This window comes from Salminus brasiliensis, chromosome 4 (assembly GCF_030463535.1).
Source record: "Salminus brasiliensis chromosome 4, fSalBra1.hap2, whole genome shotgun sequence".
In the NCBI taxonomy this organism is placed as follows: Eukaryota; Metazoa; Chordata; class Actinopteri; order Characiformes; family Bryconidae; genus Salminus; species Salminus brasiliensis.
Window position 1 is genome coordinate 7419144 of NC_132881.1, and position 20448 is coordinate 7439591.

Sequence of the window (20448 nt, forward strand, 5' to 3'; positions counted from 1 at the left end):
CATCAATTGCTCAGGACAAAGAGCTCTGGGTCCAGAAATAACCTCGAGTGTTAACCCCCCAAAGAACGGACAAGGACAAACTCTGTGAGAATGCACGGGCTTCTGATGAACACCAGGGTACAGATGCATAAACAAGGATTTTGAGCAAAGGGGAAATAACTGAAATAACTAGTACACGCTCGTTATCTAGGGACTAACCGGAATTCCATGTGTACTGCTGCTGGGATCAAAATTGATCATGTAATTGGGTTGATTTCCCCCACAACCACCCGAAAGCCAGCCCACCCACCCAATTCCCTTCCTCCGTCTTCCCCTTCTTTGCCTTGTCCAGTGCTCCATGCAATGATTATCTCAATCATGTCAGCCTATGTGCAAAATTCTTCCAAAAGAGGAACTCGGGGCACATGCGGCTTTGTTCCAAATGGTCTGACCCCTCCTCTCACCCCCCTCACCCCGCCCCCCCCCCCTTCTGCCTGAGCCTCCGGCCACGATCGGATGCCTCTGATTTCGTCTGACTGCTTGACGCAAACGCGCTGCGGCAGGGCCGGCAAAGAGGCAGCCGCGTCTGGGCTTGCAGACTGAAGCGGGGCTGCGCTTAAATCCGTTCAAATGCTGCCGCTCTAACCAGAACAGCCATCCAGTCCTCTCGCAAACTGTCTGAAAACATTGGAGATTAAGGAGCAGCTCACATGTGCTCCCACAGTGCAGGTGCTACAAACAGGTTATCAAAGAAGAGCCTCTTACCTCCTCCGCCACCCAGAAGACTGGAGTTTGCTGTTGAGGAGACAAAAGAGAAGAGAGAAAAAAAAAGAAGTACAAGATCAGCGTCTGGGTTTAAAGAACGTTTCAAAGAGAAAACACTTTACCTTAAAGAGGACACCATTGTTCGGATGAGAGGTGTAGACCTTGTAGGTCAAGCACCATCAAAAAGGAGATCTATTCATTGCAAAGGGGGACCGAGGCACCAGTGTGTATTCAATTGCAGGCCACATTGTTGAATACACATGTGAGCCCCCCTTTAAACACTGTCATGTGAAACAATTAGGACACCCTGTGAAAAGCTTTGTCATTTTTAAACATAGAAACATTTGATCTTCTTTTGAACAATATTGAGAGATGGAGGTAATATAATTAAATAAAGAAATGTCTTTAAAAATCCTCTGAAAAATGTAAAGCAAATTTTCTGTGTGAAGAAATTTAGGACACCTCCACATGTAATACTACTTCAAATGTCTAAAATTAGAATCAGGTGAAACACAGTAGCTGCAGATGATTAGAACATGGTTAGATCATCTAAACGTCGTGAAGAAAGCAGGTTATAGGATTTTAAAAGATCTCAGAACACAGTTAGAAATCAGCCGTTCCACTGTTGGCAAAATAACTGGCCACGTGGCCATGTCCGGTCTTTCTAGTCCAGCTCAGGAGCAACCACAAGATGTGTAACAAAGGCTCCAACACTCCTACAATGTCATCATGGGACCTACAGTAAGTTCTGTACAGCAGCTACCATCAGAATGAAACTGCTCGAGCTTGATTTTCATGGGAGGTGTGCAAGGAGGAAGCCCATACTGTTCCCAAAAGAAAAAAAAACACCATGTGCAAAATAATAATAATAATTTGGACAAAATAATCTGTCCAAATCAGCCCATAGTTCCAGAAGCTGTGGTCTTTGTCTAGGTGTTTTTTGGCAAACTGTGGAGGCTGTACTTTATCCTGGCTTTCTGAAGCTATATTAGAGCAACCAATGGGGGAATAATATAGATAAAATAACACAGGACTGAATACTGTTCTAAATCCTGTAATATTTGTCCCGAATGTGGTCAGAATTCACAGATGACGCTGCCCTGAGACTAGGAGAAAATGACCAAAAGTGTGTTATGCTTGAATGTGTAAATGTCCTCCATCCTGCAGGGCAACCTAATGCAGGGCTAATGCAGGGCTAATGCAGGGCTAATGCAGGTCTCCCCTCATTTCTACAGGTAAACGCAAACAGTAAAAGAAGAACTGGAGTTGGTCCAGTGGATCAAGGCCCTGTCACTACGACCTGGGGATCGCTGGTTGGGTCGAATCCCGGGTCATGCTGCTTGCCGTCAGCAAGTTTAAGTGGCGGTGACCGGCTTCACATGTACACGTCAGAGAAGACGGGTGCTAGTCTTCACCCTCCTAGTGTTGGGTGCCTTGCTAGTGATAGAGGGCATTCACATGAACAGGGATTGGGTAGTTGGCCTTTCAAATTGGGTAGAAAATTAGAAATGGGGTGAAATTAGAAATAAATGATACATAACAAAAGCCATGCTCTACCTTAACACCTACGCTGTGGATATACCCTGGAGTGTGTGTATGTTCAGCTGCTTTTCTTAGATTTTCCACAGTTATCTCAGTTCAGAAGTGTGTTACTGTGCAATGCGGCCCAAAACAAGGATTTTCAGTGGAGAATTCCCAACGATGGACTAATTTACTCCAGTACCAGACTCTAAAAAGAGATATATTCATAGAGGTTCTGCATGTTATTTTAAAATGAAACATAAAATGAAAAATATCACAGTAGCACTGTTGCTAGGATTAGTTAGCCAGGCGGCTAATTGCTTTTTCAGGATGAAAGCTGAGATTTTTCCCCATTATGCTGTAACAGCTAACAGCACTGAACATTAAAAGGGCTCGACTTTTGTTGAAAATGAAGTCGAGTAAAAGCACTGTATCATTCCAGTGATTTAAATGTACTCCAGAAAGGAAGAAGAATAGACTGAAGTACTGTAGCCAGAGCAGTTTGTAATTTGTTCCTTTTCGCCGGTAGCTCCCCACGAGCCGCCGCGCTCGTTGATGATGTGTGAGTGCTGTGAGGGGCCGCTAGCTACGTGGTGGGCCGCTGGAGTGAGTTTGAGCAGATGCTCTAAGGGCCGGGAAGCCCTTTGATGCTACGTTTCAGATGTTTGACGGTGGAGCAGGCAGCTGGGGCTGGGGGATGCGAGATTGAGGTGTGGGGGTGGACGGAGGGGTGGTGGATTCTGCGCTCATCTGCGAAACCTCTCTCACAGACCAGATAAGACGGCTAAAAACAGCCAGAGTGAAACCCCTGCTACCGCCTCTCACCTCTGCAGCCCCGACAGCGACAATCAGCCTCACAAACAGCCGTTTAATCACGAGCACTGTGCGAGTTTGACACAGCGAGCCCTGCTTACCGCCTGCAGACACAAACATCTCCCATGTCCCAGTTCAACGGAAGGTAGTGTTAAGGAGGGATTTCATGACTGGAGAAGTTTGGGAATATGTGTGTGTGTGTGTGCTTGTTTTTATATATTTTCATGACAAAATATACCGGGGACAATATGTCTATGTGTTTATTGGGGTTAGGGTTTAGATTTAGACTGTGATTATACTTCTCTTCGCATATCCCAGGTTTAGAAACACTGAGCGCAGGGTCAGGCGCACTACTTCTACTCATTTACACAAACAGTCTATGGCATTCAACTGATGACCAATTTGTATCTACAGCCTAGAAAATCTTCCCCCACCATTACACCACCTCCACCAGCCTGGAACGCTGTCACAAGGCAGGTTGGGTCCACGGATTCGAGCTACTAGCTTCAAATTCTGACCCTACCATCTGTCGGCCTCCACAAAAACTGAGATGTATCACACCAGCCTCCATTTCTGAAGTCTTCAACTGGAATCCAGTGTTAGTGAGACTGTGCTTAGCCAAGGCAGCCTCAGCTTTCTGTTCTTGGCTGCAAGAAATGAAACCCTGGTGTGGTCTTCTGCTGTTGCAGCCCATTTCCTCCTTCCTCTAGGGTTGGACTTGTTGTACATTTGGATGCTTTTCTGCACGGCATAGTTCTACAGAGTGGTTATCTGAGTACTGACCGTAGCCTTTCAGTCAGCTCCAGCCAGCCTGGCCATTCCCCGCTGACCCCTGAGGAAGCTCTACTGTTGTGCTAACAGTAAATAACTGTATTATGGTAATATATGTAATATATATTGGTCACATGAATGACCAAACGTCCTGATATTGTACAAAAACAAACCAGTGTGTTTAGTTGGAGGGGGGGGCTTAGTACTTAAGACAGCAGGCTCCTCTTGTCAGTCCCAGACTCACTGCTTCCAGGGACTGATTAGGGGGGATTAAAAAGCCATCGTTAATTTGGCTGTTGTGGAAAAAATAAAGCAGACATGTGCTCGAACGCAGGGTTCATGGAGAGTGCAGGGGAAGCTGGGTTAAGCCCATACACCTCAATCACGATTAGCATGGTGGTCAAACTGTGATAAAAAAAGACCCTTATTACAAAATGAAGACGTTCAATTTATAGGGTGCTTCCTTTACTTCAACCGCACTTGTGCTTCTTAAGCTTAGCACTGCAGCATCAAGGCCAATGCAGGTTGTATGTTATATGTAATGGAAGCATGAACCCCACCAATTAGCATTATATAAACTGCATGCCTACTCGTCCCACATCCCCCACTGGTCTCAAAGCGTGGCGAGCTGTAAAGTAACCTCAGACTTGCTTATGTGGTGTCTGGCCAACAACACGACTCAGTTTAAGACGGGCACGGGATGATGCAGCCAAGCAGGGTACAAGCCAAATATGTCTTGGCTAATCAACTTCATGCAAAATACCTTTGCATGTCATTTCCTTTAACACTTATAGGCCTGAAATGAGAGCTAATGAATGCATTGGCAGTTCAGTGTTTAGTAGGCCCACTTCTTCCAGACCTGAGGGGGAAAAAAATTAATAATTAATAATAATAAATAAAAACCACAACACTGAAGCATGTTTTTGGGTGAGGCTCTTTTTTTCCCCACTCAACACCATTGTGCACGAGTTAAAAGCGCTGGGCCTGCGTGGGCGGAAGGACAAAAGCGGGGTTTCTGTCGCGAGAATGCACATTTCATCCAGCGCTTTGTTGCGCAAACACTAAAAACAAGAGAAAGATAAATAACGGTCGGAAAACCTGTCAGATGGTGCGATTAGTATTTTGTGGCTACCCAAGCACCCCCCACACCCACCACCGCCCACCCCCCCCAAGCGCTGACAGACACATTCAACTCATTTATGCTAACTCTGTAGTCAAAGCCATAAAAAAATGTGCAGATCCAGTCCAGTAAGCTGTGTCTGAATTAAATCGGATATGAGAATAATAATAACAGAATAATAGAATAAACAAAGGTGCTCAAGCACATTACAGGACAGCATTACGAGGATAACAACAAAGCAGCAGGATGAGGAAAAACAAAAGTCAGTGAATTGTGAAATATGCACAATACCGTCATATGGACTTTTACTGGATGTGTGGCACGCTGCGGATAAAGGGTATTAATGTGTGCAGCTGTCGTGGAGCTTTTTTTTTTTTTTTTTATCAAAAGATCATAATCAGAACCAGGTTTCCTATAGGGATGTTCCAGTCCATATAACACACATTATTAAAGAGAATGACATCTTTTCCATCAAGACATCAAGAGTATTTGCCTGATGTTTATATCCCGAGCGACATTTTGATGGGGCAGTGGTGGCTAAGAGGTTAGAGCACAGGGCTGTTGATGACAAGTGCCCACTCCTTGAGGAAGTCTGCCCACCGCTCCTGGCACGTGTGTTCATCGTCACTGTGTGTGGATGCTAACCAGTGTATATATGTGGGTTCACTGCCAAATTTCATCAGTGTCCGACACAAACTGTGAATAAAGATGTCTTGTCTTGACTGATGGACCCGGGTCCACCATGGGGAAAGCTGTGTTATAGGTTCACAGGCTACTTCAGCTAATCTATTACAGTGTTACATAACACTCGCACAATCATGCCAGAGTCATGTCGAATGATGCCATTCAGTTAGTTCATTTAGTGTGCTATTGTAACCATTATAACCAAGCAAATATTCAAAGGGAAACACCAATCAGAAATGAGATAAAAACACTCCTCAAAAATCTCCCTCTCTAAGAGCAATCTGGACATGGTCATAGCTCGCCAGGTTTAGCTTTACCTGTAGCTTTAGCTCTCCATGTTGCCTCGACTCGAAGAGAGGGCAGATCCATGTTAGCCTTGTGATTGGCCAGGGGTATGCTGAAGTAAGCGTGATCCCCTTTTAGGGCTGCCCATTCATAAGACACAATTCATACATTTAGGTTCCCACTAGGTTCCCATTAGGTTCCAACATCTGCCATGACATGCCATGTTTCTGGCATGCTAATGTCAAGGTTATGTAGCAGTGTATATATATATATATATATATGTATCCATAGATAAGCAAGCTAGCCAGCTAATTACTTCTAGAGGATAAAAAACCGATCTCAGCAACAGTTATTAACAGCGTCCATCAAAATGACCAATGCAGGCAGCTTAACTGCACCATGGTCTAATTAAGTGGCATTATGGAAATCTGTGGACACTGTTACAGTACGGCCGGCGTTATGGAAATCCATTTCATCTGGTTCACTAACAATCAGGGATGCAGAAGCACAGGAGCTAATCAATTTGACACTGTTGAGAGGGACAGGCAGGAGGTCCAAACAGTGGAGCGTCTGGGCTTTTAATGGCATGCCTCTGCCTGCACTCATCCAACAAAAGCCTGAGAGGCGTATCTCGTCTCAGTAGGGACTTTGGTAAATGTGTTCGCCTGGAAGGCAAAAAGAGAAATCTTTTGCATGAGCTGTTTTATTTCTTTTCTTCTACTTCTTTTCTCTCTCTTTCTTTTAATATTCCTCTCACTGCGTGATGTGAGTCACACCGAGCAGTGTTTCACTCCACCCCCCCCACCCCCCACCCCCCCAGAATTCTCGTATGCATAGTGCCTCATATGCAAAGAAAGGAAGAAGAAGAAGAAAAAAAAAAACTATCTGTTACTTCCATGGAGGGCAAAAACAAAACTAAGCCCTCAGCAATTGATATCAAGGGAGGCATTAAAATCCTCGAAAAAACGAATGGAAGCTCGCCTTGACAATCGCTTATCAAGCAGCGGGGTATGGGAGAACAAATGAGGAACAGCTGCCATAAAACATGAAAAAAAAAATATATAAAAGAAGAAGCAGGAGGAGGAAAAGGAAAGGCCTGCACACATTCACACACTGAGGGGAAGAAAAATAAAGAAAAGAAGCCACCGAGAGGTGGAGAGCGGCCCGTGAAGCGGGACTGGCAACTCACAGGAGTGATCCAAAGTGACAGGAGGGGCCAAGCACCCAAAGCCTAAACAGAAATCCACACCCGGCCCCTGTAATCGTGCCATAATGCAGGTTTGATAGCAGGTATTAATCATGAAGTAGACGAGCTCACCAGCTGCCTCCGAACTCTGTACGGTTAATGGGCGGTGTTAAAATTTGACAGCGCTTCTTGTTCTCAAGACTTTTCAGGGGGTTTTGCGTCTTTTCTACTTAAGTTGCCAGCTGTATGCAGTGCACAGCCATGAGTCACATGACTCCTCACCTTTACATACCATTGCACAGGTTTTGGCACCTTTACTTTTAGGAGGGTGTGGGGATTCTTCATTTTGTAAGCATTTAGGATGCTGCCAGAATATTCTTGTCCATTGATTTGATATGTAAAGTAAGACCAAGAGGTAAAGAGTGACAGAAATTGATATATATATATATATATGCCGGTCCTCTTCTACAATGTGTGTCCAACAGCTACAACAAGCAGCCCAAACAGCAGCCAAACCCCCTACAAAGCGCATAGTGACACTGGCCATCCTTTCCTTTCACATCACATAACTGTCATAATTACACCTCTGCATTTAACACCTTTCAGCTTAGCCGGCTGCCGTGAGAAGCACAAACGTGTGAAATCTACTCAGCCTTGGTTGGCCGAGCACCCTTCCTGCTTCTCGGAAAACCAATGGGAAAATCTGCGTCCATTCTCACACTGAAGGTGTCATTTACAGGCAAAGAATTTGTCTGGGTCTTCTACGACAACTCGTCATAAATGGGTCTCTGTGACACTGCATAATTTTTACAATTGTAAAATTTCTGTCTGACCAATGACAGCAGCTCACAAACAGTTCCCAGGCTCATCATGTTTTGGCTCTGAGCATGAGTAATTGTACCTGAAGAAAGCAACCCATAGCTGCAAACATGGCAAACTTTCCTTTATCCATCTGGAGGTCGGTCCAAATATGTGGATTCCTTAAGCTTCCTTAAGTCTTATAGGTTTCTCAAAGATTCATGTCTGGAAAAGAGATCAGTGAATATGAGGAACCTTCTAAAGGCTTAAAAAACGAAATGTTGCACATCGTAAAGGTCTTGTACTAGTTTAAGGGTTCCTCTTGGACCTTTACATTAGAGGTTGCAAACCCTGTTCCTGAAGATCTACCTTCTTACAGACTTTAGGACCATCCATAATCCTTCAGATTGCTTGGATCATCTTAATAAGGTGTTAAATTTATGTTGGAGGTGAAACCTGCAGGGAGCTAGATGTCCAGAAGGAGGGTTCATGACCTTATGTTTAAAAGGGCTCTTCACCATCACACATTTTATATACAAGATTGTCAGAATCTCATGGGACCCAATAGGTCCAAATAAGTCCAATTATGTTATTTGGGTTTCTTCACCGTCTTCACTTCTTTAATGTTTAAAAAGGTTTTCCACACTCACACATATGACTATCTAAAGCAGTGGTCCTCAGGGGTCTTCAGACTGTCCACATCTTTGTTGCAACCCAACTCCTATAGATGGAGAGAGTGAAAAATGTAGACCATCTGGAGGTCCCTGAGGACCAGTTTGAGAACCACAGCTCTAAAGAAGAATCCATTGTCCATCCAATGGGTTTTAAGTTCTAGTGTTTCTTCAGTGGTTTCTTTTCTGGCTCCTTTGGGTTTGTTTTTTTTGGAGAGAGCAGCACGGACTGAGTCAGCAGGAGAACAACGCATTATATAAGGCTCATGCAAATTTTGGGGTTGACTCAAAATACAGACGATCTGACGACGGCGAGTACTGTGGTTCAAAGGCATTACCCTTAGACTATTAAGTTTTATTCGATCACCGGTTGATGCTGGTTCAGTGTTGACAGAACTCTGTTGGGCTACAGTTGGTATTCAGGTTCAGATCCACATTTAAAGCTCTAGTTACAAAGGGTTTAACACACAGCTGCTGGAAAGAAAGGTGTCATTGGTGGGTTTCACAGAAGGAAGTCTAGACTGAGACATTATCCCAAGCCAGTAACAGAAGAACAGCCTCCTTCTATCCACTGTCCCAAATGTCTCTTGGAGATATGAAGTGGCTTGTTACACATCTCTGTGGTGAGAAGTACACTGAAGGCTCAAATCTAACAGCAGTGTGAAGCAAAGACAGAGGGTGGTCATTAGCTGGTGGACAACTTTCTGACACCTGATTCTACAGTGACTGGATACTCCCTGGAGCTTACACACACACACACACACACACACACACACACACCCCGGTCTGTATTCCTGTCTTTGCTGAGAATTTCTAGTGACGTCTGCACTGCTGTAGCTAAACCATGCTGCACTCAACTCTGCACTCCCAAAAATCTAAAAGGTTCTTGGATGCTTGGATGCATCAATTGAAAAGAAAACAACATCTGCATTGTATGAAGGTTCTTCAACCTTTGCTCTTCACAAAAACAACTAGGGTTCTTTTAGGTAGTGGTTTTCCAACCCTTTAGACAGTTCAGGCTCAACTCTCTCAAAACACATTGGAATAGTGGGTTCTCTTAGGGCCCCCATGCTTTAAGGGGCTAAACATTACTCTTATAAGGCGTCACTCCAAAGAATCCTTATTGATACCTTTATTTTTTTATTAAAATTAACCTCCAGAACCTTAACAAACCACATCAAAACCTTCAAATGTTCATATTTAGCTGGTCACAAATAAATAAATCTATATATATATATATATATATCCTAGTTGCTCAAAAACACATTCCCAAACAACTCAACATTCTAGTAACATCAAAGATTTCCATTTTTCAGTCCCTACAAGGAGCTAAATACACAGCCATAGACTCACACTCATAAACTTACAATCGCAAGCTTGTGCCCCCCCCCCCTCCACCACATCCCCCTTTGTGCTCAACCATTACATACCACAGTTAAAAGTAGCACACAGCTACCTGTCAGCCCCCACAGGCAAGCAAACGGGTTCCCATGGGAGAAACCACCGCTCAGCCAGCATAGCTTCACTGTGTTCCAGCTACAAAACACACACACACACATATACGGTCAGACAAGAAAGCATATAAAGAAGCATATAAAGGAGAAGACCAAATAGCCCGAGATCACAGAAGCTCACGCGGGTCATAAACGGGAGTAAAACGAGAAGAAAAAGGGCTTCTATAATTGACGAGGAAGTCGTCGGAGCACCGTAGGCAGAGAAGAAGAGGCGGATCTAAGGCAGACGTTCTTCACAGCATCTCCACGGCTTGTAAACTCAACATTCCACTTGACACTTATGCAGCACTGCTTCGCTTGAAACCATGCTTGTTTTCTTTCAAATTAGCCTGTGTCATAATTTACAAGCCTGCAACCCAAACAGTTATGAAAACAAGGCGGAGGGAGGTGGGGCGGGGGGCTTCAGGCTTTATGGTTCGGGTTCGTAGAAGTGAAGTGGTTTTAGATCACACAGCCGAATAAGTAGTGTTGATGCGTAGCCTTACCTAACCTCGGGCTGGAAAACACAGCCACAGTGCCGACTGACCTCGGCTGAACAGAGCTGTTGGAGATTCAGTCTACTCTACTGCCAAATTTTTCCTTCTCCAGCAAAGCATAGTTTGGAAACTTCTGAAGTTTATGTAAAAAAAATTGACACAGAACTTCACACATATATGAGTAAACGAGGTTAACCATACGATTTCAGAGGGCATACACACTACGACCCAAAGTACGTCCAGACGCCACTTCTGATTTATTCATTTCAGCTTCTTTAAAGAACACCCATTAGTGCGCTACACTTCTGTGCGTTTGGTGGAAACCAAAAATGGTTCTTCTATGGCATCGCTCAAAGAACCATCTGAAGCACCTTTATTTTTAGGAGTATAGATCAGGGTAGAGCAGGTAAACATGGCCAATGCCACGTGTTGACTAGAGCTGCCCAAAGTGGTGCTGTGGGGCAATGGAACTGTGTTTTTTTTGGAGTGACAAAGCTCCATCGTCCAACATTTGCACTGGTGTGGTGTATTTGTGATTCAGAACTACTCACTGAACATCAGTACCTGACCTGACTAAAGTTATTGTGGCTAAATGCAATCAAATCCTCATGGCAAGTTCTCATCATGAGCTGTTAGTGCAACAAAAAGGGGAATTCCCAGTTCATACATTTGATTTTGGAAGAAACTAGGATGACTAGGTGTTTACTAAACTGTGCCTTCAAATGCCTTTTAGTTGAAATGTAATAATTAAAAATAAAAAGCTTATTGAAATGAGTGAGTCAATTCTGTATGAAGTGTAGATTTAAAATTCATGATCTATTATTAGTAAAGGCAAAATTCCCTCATGGCTATCTGTAGCCCTTTTAAACACTGAAACAAACAGAAGACAAATTAACCCCTGATGTAACTACTCATTTAATTAACCACACAATTAGATTAGTTAATCAACTGCAGGGGTATTTGTGTTGTCTACGAGTTTCATATGTAAACCAACACATTTGAGAACATCCATATGTGGTTATATGTATAAGTGTATTGCTGCTTTCATGAAAGAACTTGTGCAAAATGGTAACTTTATAACTTGATACTATGGTTCTATTGGTTCTATTCCATTCACAGAACACAAAAACACAAAAACACAAGCACAGATCGCTCTATTTCTCTCACCCCCCCCCCCCCACATATATATATATATGGCCTTTTTCTATATTTTTTCCATCCTTTGAACCCCGTAGCTGCCCTGTACACTGTGTCAATATGTCCATTCCAAAATAATGAATAGACACTGACTTCCATTGAGATATTGTGAGCTAGCTTAAAGAACAAAGCTTGGATCCAGATTCTATTCCATTCACTGTGAATACATTTTAGACAATGCAATGAAAAGAAAGCTAGAAATAGAAAAGAAAATACCAAAACCATTACAAGTTTCTTGGAAATGGACTCATGCATGTACCGTTTTTTTGCAGGACTGTGTTCTTTTATTATTTGCTATTATTTGGCACATACAAATGGGTGAAAAGCACAATAGTGGTACACAAACTGTATAGGCCAGCAGCTCTTCTTTGTAACTGTAATTGTGTTGTTCTGGCAATGCCATACTACTGGAACCCCTATGCACAGTCACACTGCACCCACAAAGACTTTTCCTTACCCACACTACACCTGAATTCACACCCATCCAGTGCCTTAGTAAATCAAATTTATATCATAGCTGTACATTTAAACTGCTTTAAACCAGTGCGATACTGTAAGTAGAATGTATGTATAGTGTGTGTATAGCGTGTGAATAATAAGCGTGTGTATGGTATATGTATAGTATAAGGTAATGTGTAAATATTCAGTATTTCTATTTTGTAAATATGTGTTGTTTTTTGTACCACTGTGGGTGGGTGACAGAGATATGGTGCAGACTGTCTCTGTAATGCTATTTTGTTCATTATTTAATGCTGTGCTGGGACACTGCACTTGATCCTGCTTGTTAGTGGACCCTTTAGAAAAGCCTTAACGTATCGTTCTGTTTTTTATGTATCGCACAGCCCTGAGAGCAGGAGCCTGAATGAACGGAGCCACAGCATTTGATAGTCATTAGGAGCTTTGTCTCGCAATGTTGCTGCTTGCCACGGCTGTGCTGGACTCGACAGCTCAGAAGTCCAGTCAAGTGGAAATGTGCATGCAGTTTCTCTGTAAAGGGAGGGGGTGAAGTGAAGGAATAGGGCTACCATTTTCCCCTCACACAGATATTACATGAATACACACACACACAAACACGTAGGTTTCTAGTTCACAAGTCAGCCTAACAAGAACTGACAATCAGGCCTTGAATGTTGGCTATATCATCAGGACTGTAACACCTCCCCACACGCATGCATACACACCAACACACACACACAGACAGACACACACATACACTGCAGACTCACTGAAGGCTGAAAATATCAGCCAAAGCCCATCTCATGCCTGCAAACCTCAGCGTTAAATTGAACCCAAGTCTTGTGGGTAATGATAAGGCTCTTTTTTTATTAGCTACAGACGCTTGCATAAATGAAAATCTTGAGCCCCCCCCTTACTTACACCCATACCACCCCGGATTGGGGGACAGAAAGAGAGAGAGAGAGTGTCAGTCTGTATTTCTTATTTGCAGCTTATTAAAAATACATGTGGTTTTGCCTGGCCCAATGTGTGATAACTCCACAAACCTCTTTTGTTCTTTATTGCTGGGGACTCTCCCCAAGGAGCCCCTCCACACAGCACAGAGCAGGACAAGCAGGACCAATCAGAGTGCTCCATCTCTCAGACAGACAGACAGACAGAAAGACACACACACACACACACATCTCTCAGGCATGAGTGTCAAGGCCCAGACAGACGTGATCAAAGCTGTCCTCTATGACCACTTCATGGTGGGGTCACTTCACAGAACACAAAAACACAAGCACAGATCGCTCTATTTCTCTCACCCCATATATAAATATATATATATATATATATATATATATATATATATATAGAAGTAGTTGAGATATTGTGAGCTAGCTTAAAGAACAAAGCTTGGATCCAGATTCCTCCTGAAAGCCTCCAGCCAGCACAGCGCGGATCTATTCAACTCCATTAATTCCTCCACCACCTCACCTAATTTAACATCATTAATTTCATAAAATTATTGATTTATCAAACCAGGTGTTGGACGTGATACAAGTAAGCCTGTGTTCACACTAGCAGGCAACAAGCAGGCATTCATTTCCTTTGGGAGTACATGAATTGTTGCCGCATTTCTACAAGCGACAAGCAACACAGTGACAGAGCGACAAGAAGCAACAAATCGAGTTTAGATCGTCTCAACTTTATGCAAATGAACTGTGACGCAGTGAAGCGTCGATTTAAATGATTGCCTCCGACAAATTCTTTGGACACGGACGACATGGTCATGGAAGAGGGGCTCATAAGCACTGTTATTTTAATGATTTAATTAAATGTGAATTTAGTTATTAAATACACATATTTAACATACCCTTCAGCTGTTCCAGGCTAGTGCGCCCCCTAGAGGTTGAAAATTCTTCCCCTATTATTTCTCAGGGTGGGCAGCCACCTTTAAAATGTTCATGCTCCTACTGATGGTCACGATGAGGTATGAGGCAAAGGACCTACTGATTGGCTATGTTCTACCCTGCCCAAATTTTACTAAGCCCCGCCTCCGCACACCCATTACCAGACCCTATCATTCATTTTTCTAATGTGCTGAGGCCCAAGGTGTAGGGTAGGAGTCTTGCCCACTGACTCTTATTGGTGTAGAGCGGTGTGTTTGCCCAGCCAGAGAAATCGTATGGGAATTGAACTCCAGTCTGTCAGCGGTAGCAATGTTATTAGCATTTATGCTACACTTGCTACCAAATCTGTTGTTTGTAGTGGGCTGGTACAAAGAAAGGTCCAGTCATCCCTGAATGCAGGCTTACGGATGCTGCCCTTCAGTAAAGCGCCACCAATATTAGAGTACTCAAGCTACAACTTCAGTACATTACCACTGCAAAGAGACACTGGCAGGGCAGTCAGATCCACAGCACCGCAGCTCAAGTGGAAGCCCAGATTGCTGCAAGTTGAACTATTTGCTGTGAACAGAACAGCACGCAAGCTCAGGGACAGCCGTAAGGCGGCTGTTTAATAATATCAAACCCACATCAAACGCAAGCCTGAGAAAGAGCAGGTGACAACAGGAAGCGCATCTCAGAAGGCATCGCTCACAAAAGCGACACAGATGTGCCCGAGTCTGTCCCACCAACACCGCCCCCCCCCCCCTTCAAAAACAACAACAGCAAAAACAACAGATGCTAACATCGACCCACAACTTTGCCACAATTCAGATTTGACCTTCAAATCTTCATTAATGAGCCTGAAGCATTCTGAGCCTGAAGCAATGAGCCTGAAGATTCTCTTTTATCCTTGGAGTCTCGTGCCTTTCTTTTACAAAGCAAGGTCATCTCGCTCACACACACATATGCACACACATCCACATTCATAAATATACATTTCTCAGCTACCCGACCAGTGAAAAGACACTTAAAGAAGGAAAACTCCGATTTGAAGTTTGATCACTTTGACCAAGCATCAAGACGTCTCAGCACAAATAAATAGTCCGCGCTGAGGGACCTGTCGCAGAAGCAGAGGGTAAAACAGGGAAATTCGTTAAGCAGCATGAAGACAACTCTATCCATTTTGCTTCATTTTAATCGCAAATTCCACGCCTGTCAGAGGCGCTCGAAAATGGTCCCGGCGTATCTGGCTAGGAAGCGCTCACTCCCCCTCCAAATCAGAGGCAAAGAGAAAAGAGAAAATTAGGCTGCATAATTCATGGAGTTCCACAATATTTATTCCACTCTCATCATAATCAGAGGGGGGCTTTTTTTATTTTTTTTTATTTCCTCGGAAGAAAATCTTTCGGATTCAAAGGGGGAGTGTGTTTAGGTGAATTTCAAATACACTTAATCACAGCAGCAACATCACTGCCATTACTATCAGCAACACCAACGCTATGCTTCCACTGCTATTAGCACTTATAATGACAGAGTTGGGCAGCACGGCTCTACACAGCAAACTCGCTGGTGTTGAATCAACACTTGTTTGAATAAACTTGAGTCCTTTTAAAAGATTTTATTTTGTACTAGGGAAAGCCTGATCCAGTTACTGTTTCCCCCAATCAGGAAATCCAAGTCTCTTAATGCTGGTCATCGGTCGATGCTGATCCGATTCGATCTTTGTGATCGTATAAATAACACAGCTTAGCTTAGATAAGAAGAGCTGTAAAGTAAAATCCCTTTATTTTTAGTAACAGTTTCTATAACGAGACATTCTTAAAGTCACTGTTTTATAGGGTGTTTAATATCTTTAGACTGCAGTCTAATCATGTCCTGCGTGCAGTGGTACAATGTGAAACAACTGGTTTATACTGGGTGAATGTGCTGTGATTTGGGTTTCTATAGCGTGTGTGTATCAGCATTAGCAATATCCTCCCCTCGGATCTTCTGAAGACTCTTTTATTTACCTTCTGAGAACGTCCACACTGCTTCTAGCTGGGAATAATTTCCACTAATGGTGCCTTGAGAAGACCAGAGAATCGGAACTGGACTAGGGTGGATCACAATAGCCAATATTCATGAAAATATGCTTGGATCAGCTTTAATCCTGAGCCACTAGATCGCATCCGGACATCCGGACTCTTACTCGAGTACACAGTTGTTACGATGACACAGACAGGGTCATTAACAGATATACAACACACCTAATATTACACTTAACATGTTGCACCTTGACTTTTGTTAGCCATCAACAAGTTTCTGGCAGAACTGGTGAAGTTCGGGGTAAATCGGTTTGTTTTCTGGCACCCATCCAGAAAACCTTTATGCACTGTTCATATATATTTGATCAGGTTAAGTTCAGGACTTTGGGAGGCCTGTCCAACAATGGTAATTTTAGCCTGCCACCTTTAATGTGTATTTGGGGTCACTGTTCTGCTGGAACACCCAGCTCTGTCCAGGTTTCAACCATCTAGCTGATGGTTTGACCTCAAGGTTATGCTGACGAATTCTAAGGTTCCACATTGTGCAATGCATCAGTTCCACTGGCAGCAAAACTGCCCCAAAGCATGATGCTACCACCATCATGCTTAACAGCTAGTACAGTGTTTTTGCATTGCATGAATGAAAGATGATAATGAGAGACTGGGTCTTCTACCAGACTCTGGCAATGTGGTTACACCTTGAAACCAGTGCAGTTGGTTAGAAAAGGCTCAGAGGGACATTCCTGACTTGTGTAAATCTAAGACCATCCTTTTTCAGTAACAGGTAGAACACTGACCTGTGAAACTGAGGATATTACCTTGTGGAGGCAACTGAGGAACATAATCAGAACCATGTTCAGAAGCATTTAAGCATACAAAGTAGCTCTTTAAGACATGATTAGAGATGGCACAGTACGGTGCAGAAGTCCAGTATTTGATGAGTTTCATCATTCTCTTCTTGTGTGGAGAATTGCCCTTGTGTGGCAGCACTCTTGGTCATGTTATGCTCAATTTACATGCTCCCTCACCTTCGCAGCCATCATTTTCCATCTCCGTCTTTTCTCTCTCTCCTCCCACTCCTCTTTTCTCTTCCCTCCTACACCTGAAGCACCAGCATTAAGCGAGGTGCTTCTGCCTGCTCCAAGGAGAAATGACAAAGGAGAATGGTGTTCCTCCTGGTAAACACTAACACAGACCAACGCGTTGTGCAAGGTTCTGTGATTCATCGCCTTAAAAGAAAGGAAGAAAGAAAACACGTAGGGAGCCAGGGTGAGCTCCGTTAGGCCTAAACGACTTTACTGTCAGCCCGCTGTTAGGTGGTATGAGGCTTTTATGTAAAATACAATAAAGGAGCTAGATAAACACAGCATGAGGCTTGGACCAAAAAAATAGTAGTGTTCCAGATAAAGCAGAAAAGCACATATTGTCAGAGAAATTATGAGAAGAGGAGACTGAATGGGATTAGCTTGTTACACGATTGTATTAAATAGGGCCAGTCGAATTGTAGGTACAAATGTAGGTGGGTACAAGCCAGACCTTAATACCATACTCTTACATTATCTGGCTGAGGAATTATTATTGGTTTATTGAATTGGTACTGCCAATTAACCCACCCATTCATAATCCCACTAGCACTAGCAATGCTCCTGACACTAGGAGGGTAAGGACTTAACACATGGCAAAGTCAGCCACTGCCAGGCACTGCCGCTGATGCACTATTGCCAGGCAGCAGACATGCTCAGAAGAAAGCGCCGGGTCCCCAGGTTCACCACACCAGCTAACGGACAACCGTGCCAGCCAACATCACTTAAGAGTAATGAGGGATTAATGAGAGAGCGCCATCTAACCACCCCGAAGAGAACACTGCTAATTGTGCTCTCTCTGACTCTGGCCGCTGATGGCAAAGCAGCACGGCTCGGGATCTGAACTTGACTTGTGACCCCCGAATTATAGTGGCAGCACTTAAAAATAAACATATTCCATTAAAGAACCAACCGCTAAGGAAGCAAAGGTGGTTCGTCTACACTGTAAAAAGTGGAACATGGTTGCAGAGTTGTTTATATTGATGTAAAATATTGCTTTTATTAATCTAACCTGCTTTTGCAAATGTTTCACTTAAGTGTTCTTAAGGCTACATTACACCTACATAAAAATTTCAGTATCAAGGTACTGAAAGGCAGTCTTCATGAAGCACACCACACAACACCTACAACAGCTTTTCATGACAACTGAAAGACTGTCAATCATATACACATAAAGGCATTAACATACATAAAGACGTTTATATTTGTGTAAAAGCTGTCAAATCGAAGTTGAAATTGACAAAGGCAGCCTTTATTAAAATGGACTAACTTCCTACTACCAAAGTCAATATATAAGAGACAATATCAGAGGAATGGCAATAGAAACAATGAGAAGATTATCAGCCACTTAATGGTGGAAATACACAGCATACATAGCTGGCATACATAGCCAGAACACTGATAATGTCATTATTTGGCCGCACTTCCCAAACACTATCACATATGAATAAGTAATACAGCCAAAATACAAATATTCCGGTTTTCTGAAGTCATGAAGCAACAAAACAATAATGGCACAATGAAAAAATGCTATTAAAAAATGTAACTTCTCAATTCAACATTTCACATACTTGCGGCATCCACAGTATGCTCAGAAAAGCCTATTGTAGTGTAATTTATCATGATAACTTTATCATATCATTCTATCACCCACCCAGCTGCCTATCTAGACTGTGCAGCTTGTTATGAACATGAAAGAACAGTATTGCGTTATCTGGGTGGCGTAAAATTAATGATATCGAGCCGTCAGAGTTTTTTGGGTCAGACAAATATTCATAGCGCTCCAGATCACATTCCTGCTCGTAGCCACCGAAGGCTAATCCCATACTTTCCATGCTGCCGATCAGGGGGTTCATACGGTTCCGCATGCATCTAGGCAGCCGTCACAGCCCGATGAGGCCCTAGTTGCCCAGGCGGGACTGCGACTCCATCCAATATAACACGGATGAGATTTCTCCAGAGGAGGGATGGGCCACTGTTACATTGGAGAGAAGCGCGGGGGCGTCCTACATAAACATTTGGCTTTCCAATAATTCATTGTAACACTCGCTATATCAACTCTGCAGGCTTTGGAAGCAAATATTGCCCTGTAACATTTTCTGATATTTCTCAGGGTCTCCCATATTTCTAGGCCAGATAGGCTTTCTGTTTGGTTGGAGTCCTGTGCCAGACCATATTTAATATGTGTGTAGTGGTTGTCAAAACAAGCAGCAATATGCTAGAGGCTGACTTAAACCTAGGGCTGAAACTAGAGATACTAATACAGACACGGAAATCTTTACACTGTAACCCCTTAAACATCCTATGGGCCGCCGGTCGGACAATAGTGTGGTGTAACTTCTAATATCACAGAATAGCCCCACCAGTTTGTACAGAAACCCCCGTAGTTACTGAATAATAAGCTTTTCTGCGTTAAGGGATCAAAAACACACACACCTTATGTTGATGTGTTCATTAGAGCACTCAGCATTCAATGACATCTTCATTGACCTGTCCTCACTTCCTATGTCCTCACCACTCACTCAGTACAATGCTAGCCAGTGTAAACGTATATACACAGCATACATAGCCAGAACACTGATAATGTCATTATTTGGCCACACTTACCAAACACTATCACATATGAATAGGTAATACAGCCAAAATACAAATATTCTGAGGTCATGAACCAACAAAACAATAGTGGCACAATCAAAAAATGCTATTAAAAACTGTTAGCATGCAAGTTACAATATTGCTGTCCCTTCAATCATTGCCCCTTGCTTGATTTGCATCACACATTAGCAACATTTCCACAGAGGTGCAGCAGATTTGTAACTGTAAAATGTTTAATTCCCCGAGTAAGTGTATTACGTACACTTCTGGGGTAGATCAGCATGTTAAGCTATGGACTAGAAACATTGTTTACAGGTATAAACAACTTTAAAGCTTACTTATCTCTCTGAGCTCTATTCTGTTTTGTGAATTCTCTGCCTGTACGGACGCTACAGTAACAATAGCATGGATAAATCTAGGCAAAATGCACATATGCTTACACAGAACTGAAATGAAAACTCCACTGAGTAGCTGTGTGTGCGAAACTCGATACTCTAACTTCAATACTTTCACTCATTCAAAGACTAAAGGAAAGTCAGTGTGGGAGTGTGGTTTCCCACAATGTGTGACACTGATGTACATTGACACATTTGGCAGTCTGGCATATTCACGGCTTGCAAATATTAGCTTAAATCTA

General features: G+C 43.1%; 1 protein-coding gene across 3 annotated transcripts in view; it reads right to left on the bottom strand.

Annotated features, from left to right (window-relative positions):
- The window catches only part of macrod2 (mono-ADP ribosylhydrolase 2), a 931382-nt gene that overhangs the window by 676195 nt on the left and 234739 nt on the right, over positions 1–20448 (bottom strand). For all 3 annotated transcript variants that reach the window (XM_072677423.1, XM_072677422.1, XM_072677421.1), the window contains exon 4: positions 745–774. In XM_072677423.1, the coding sequence (XP_072533524.1) occupies positions 745–774 (30 nt within the window). The remainder of the gene's footprint in view (positions 1–744; positions 775–20448) is intronic.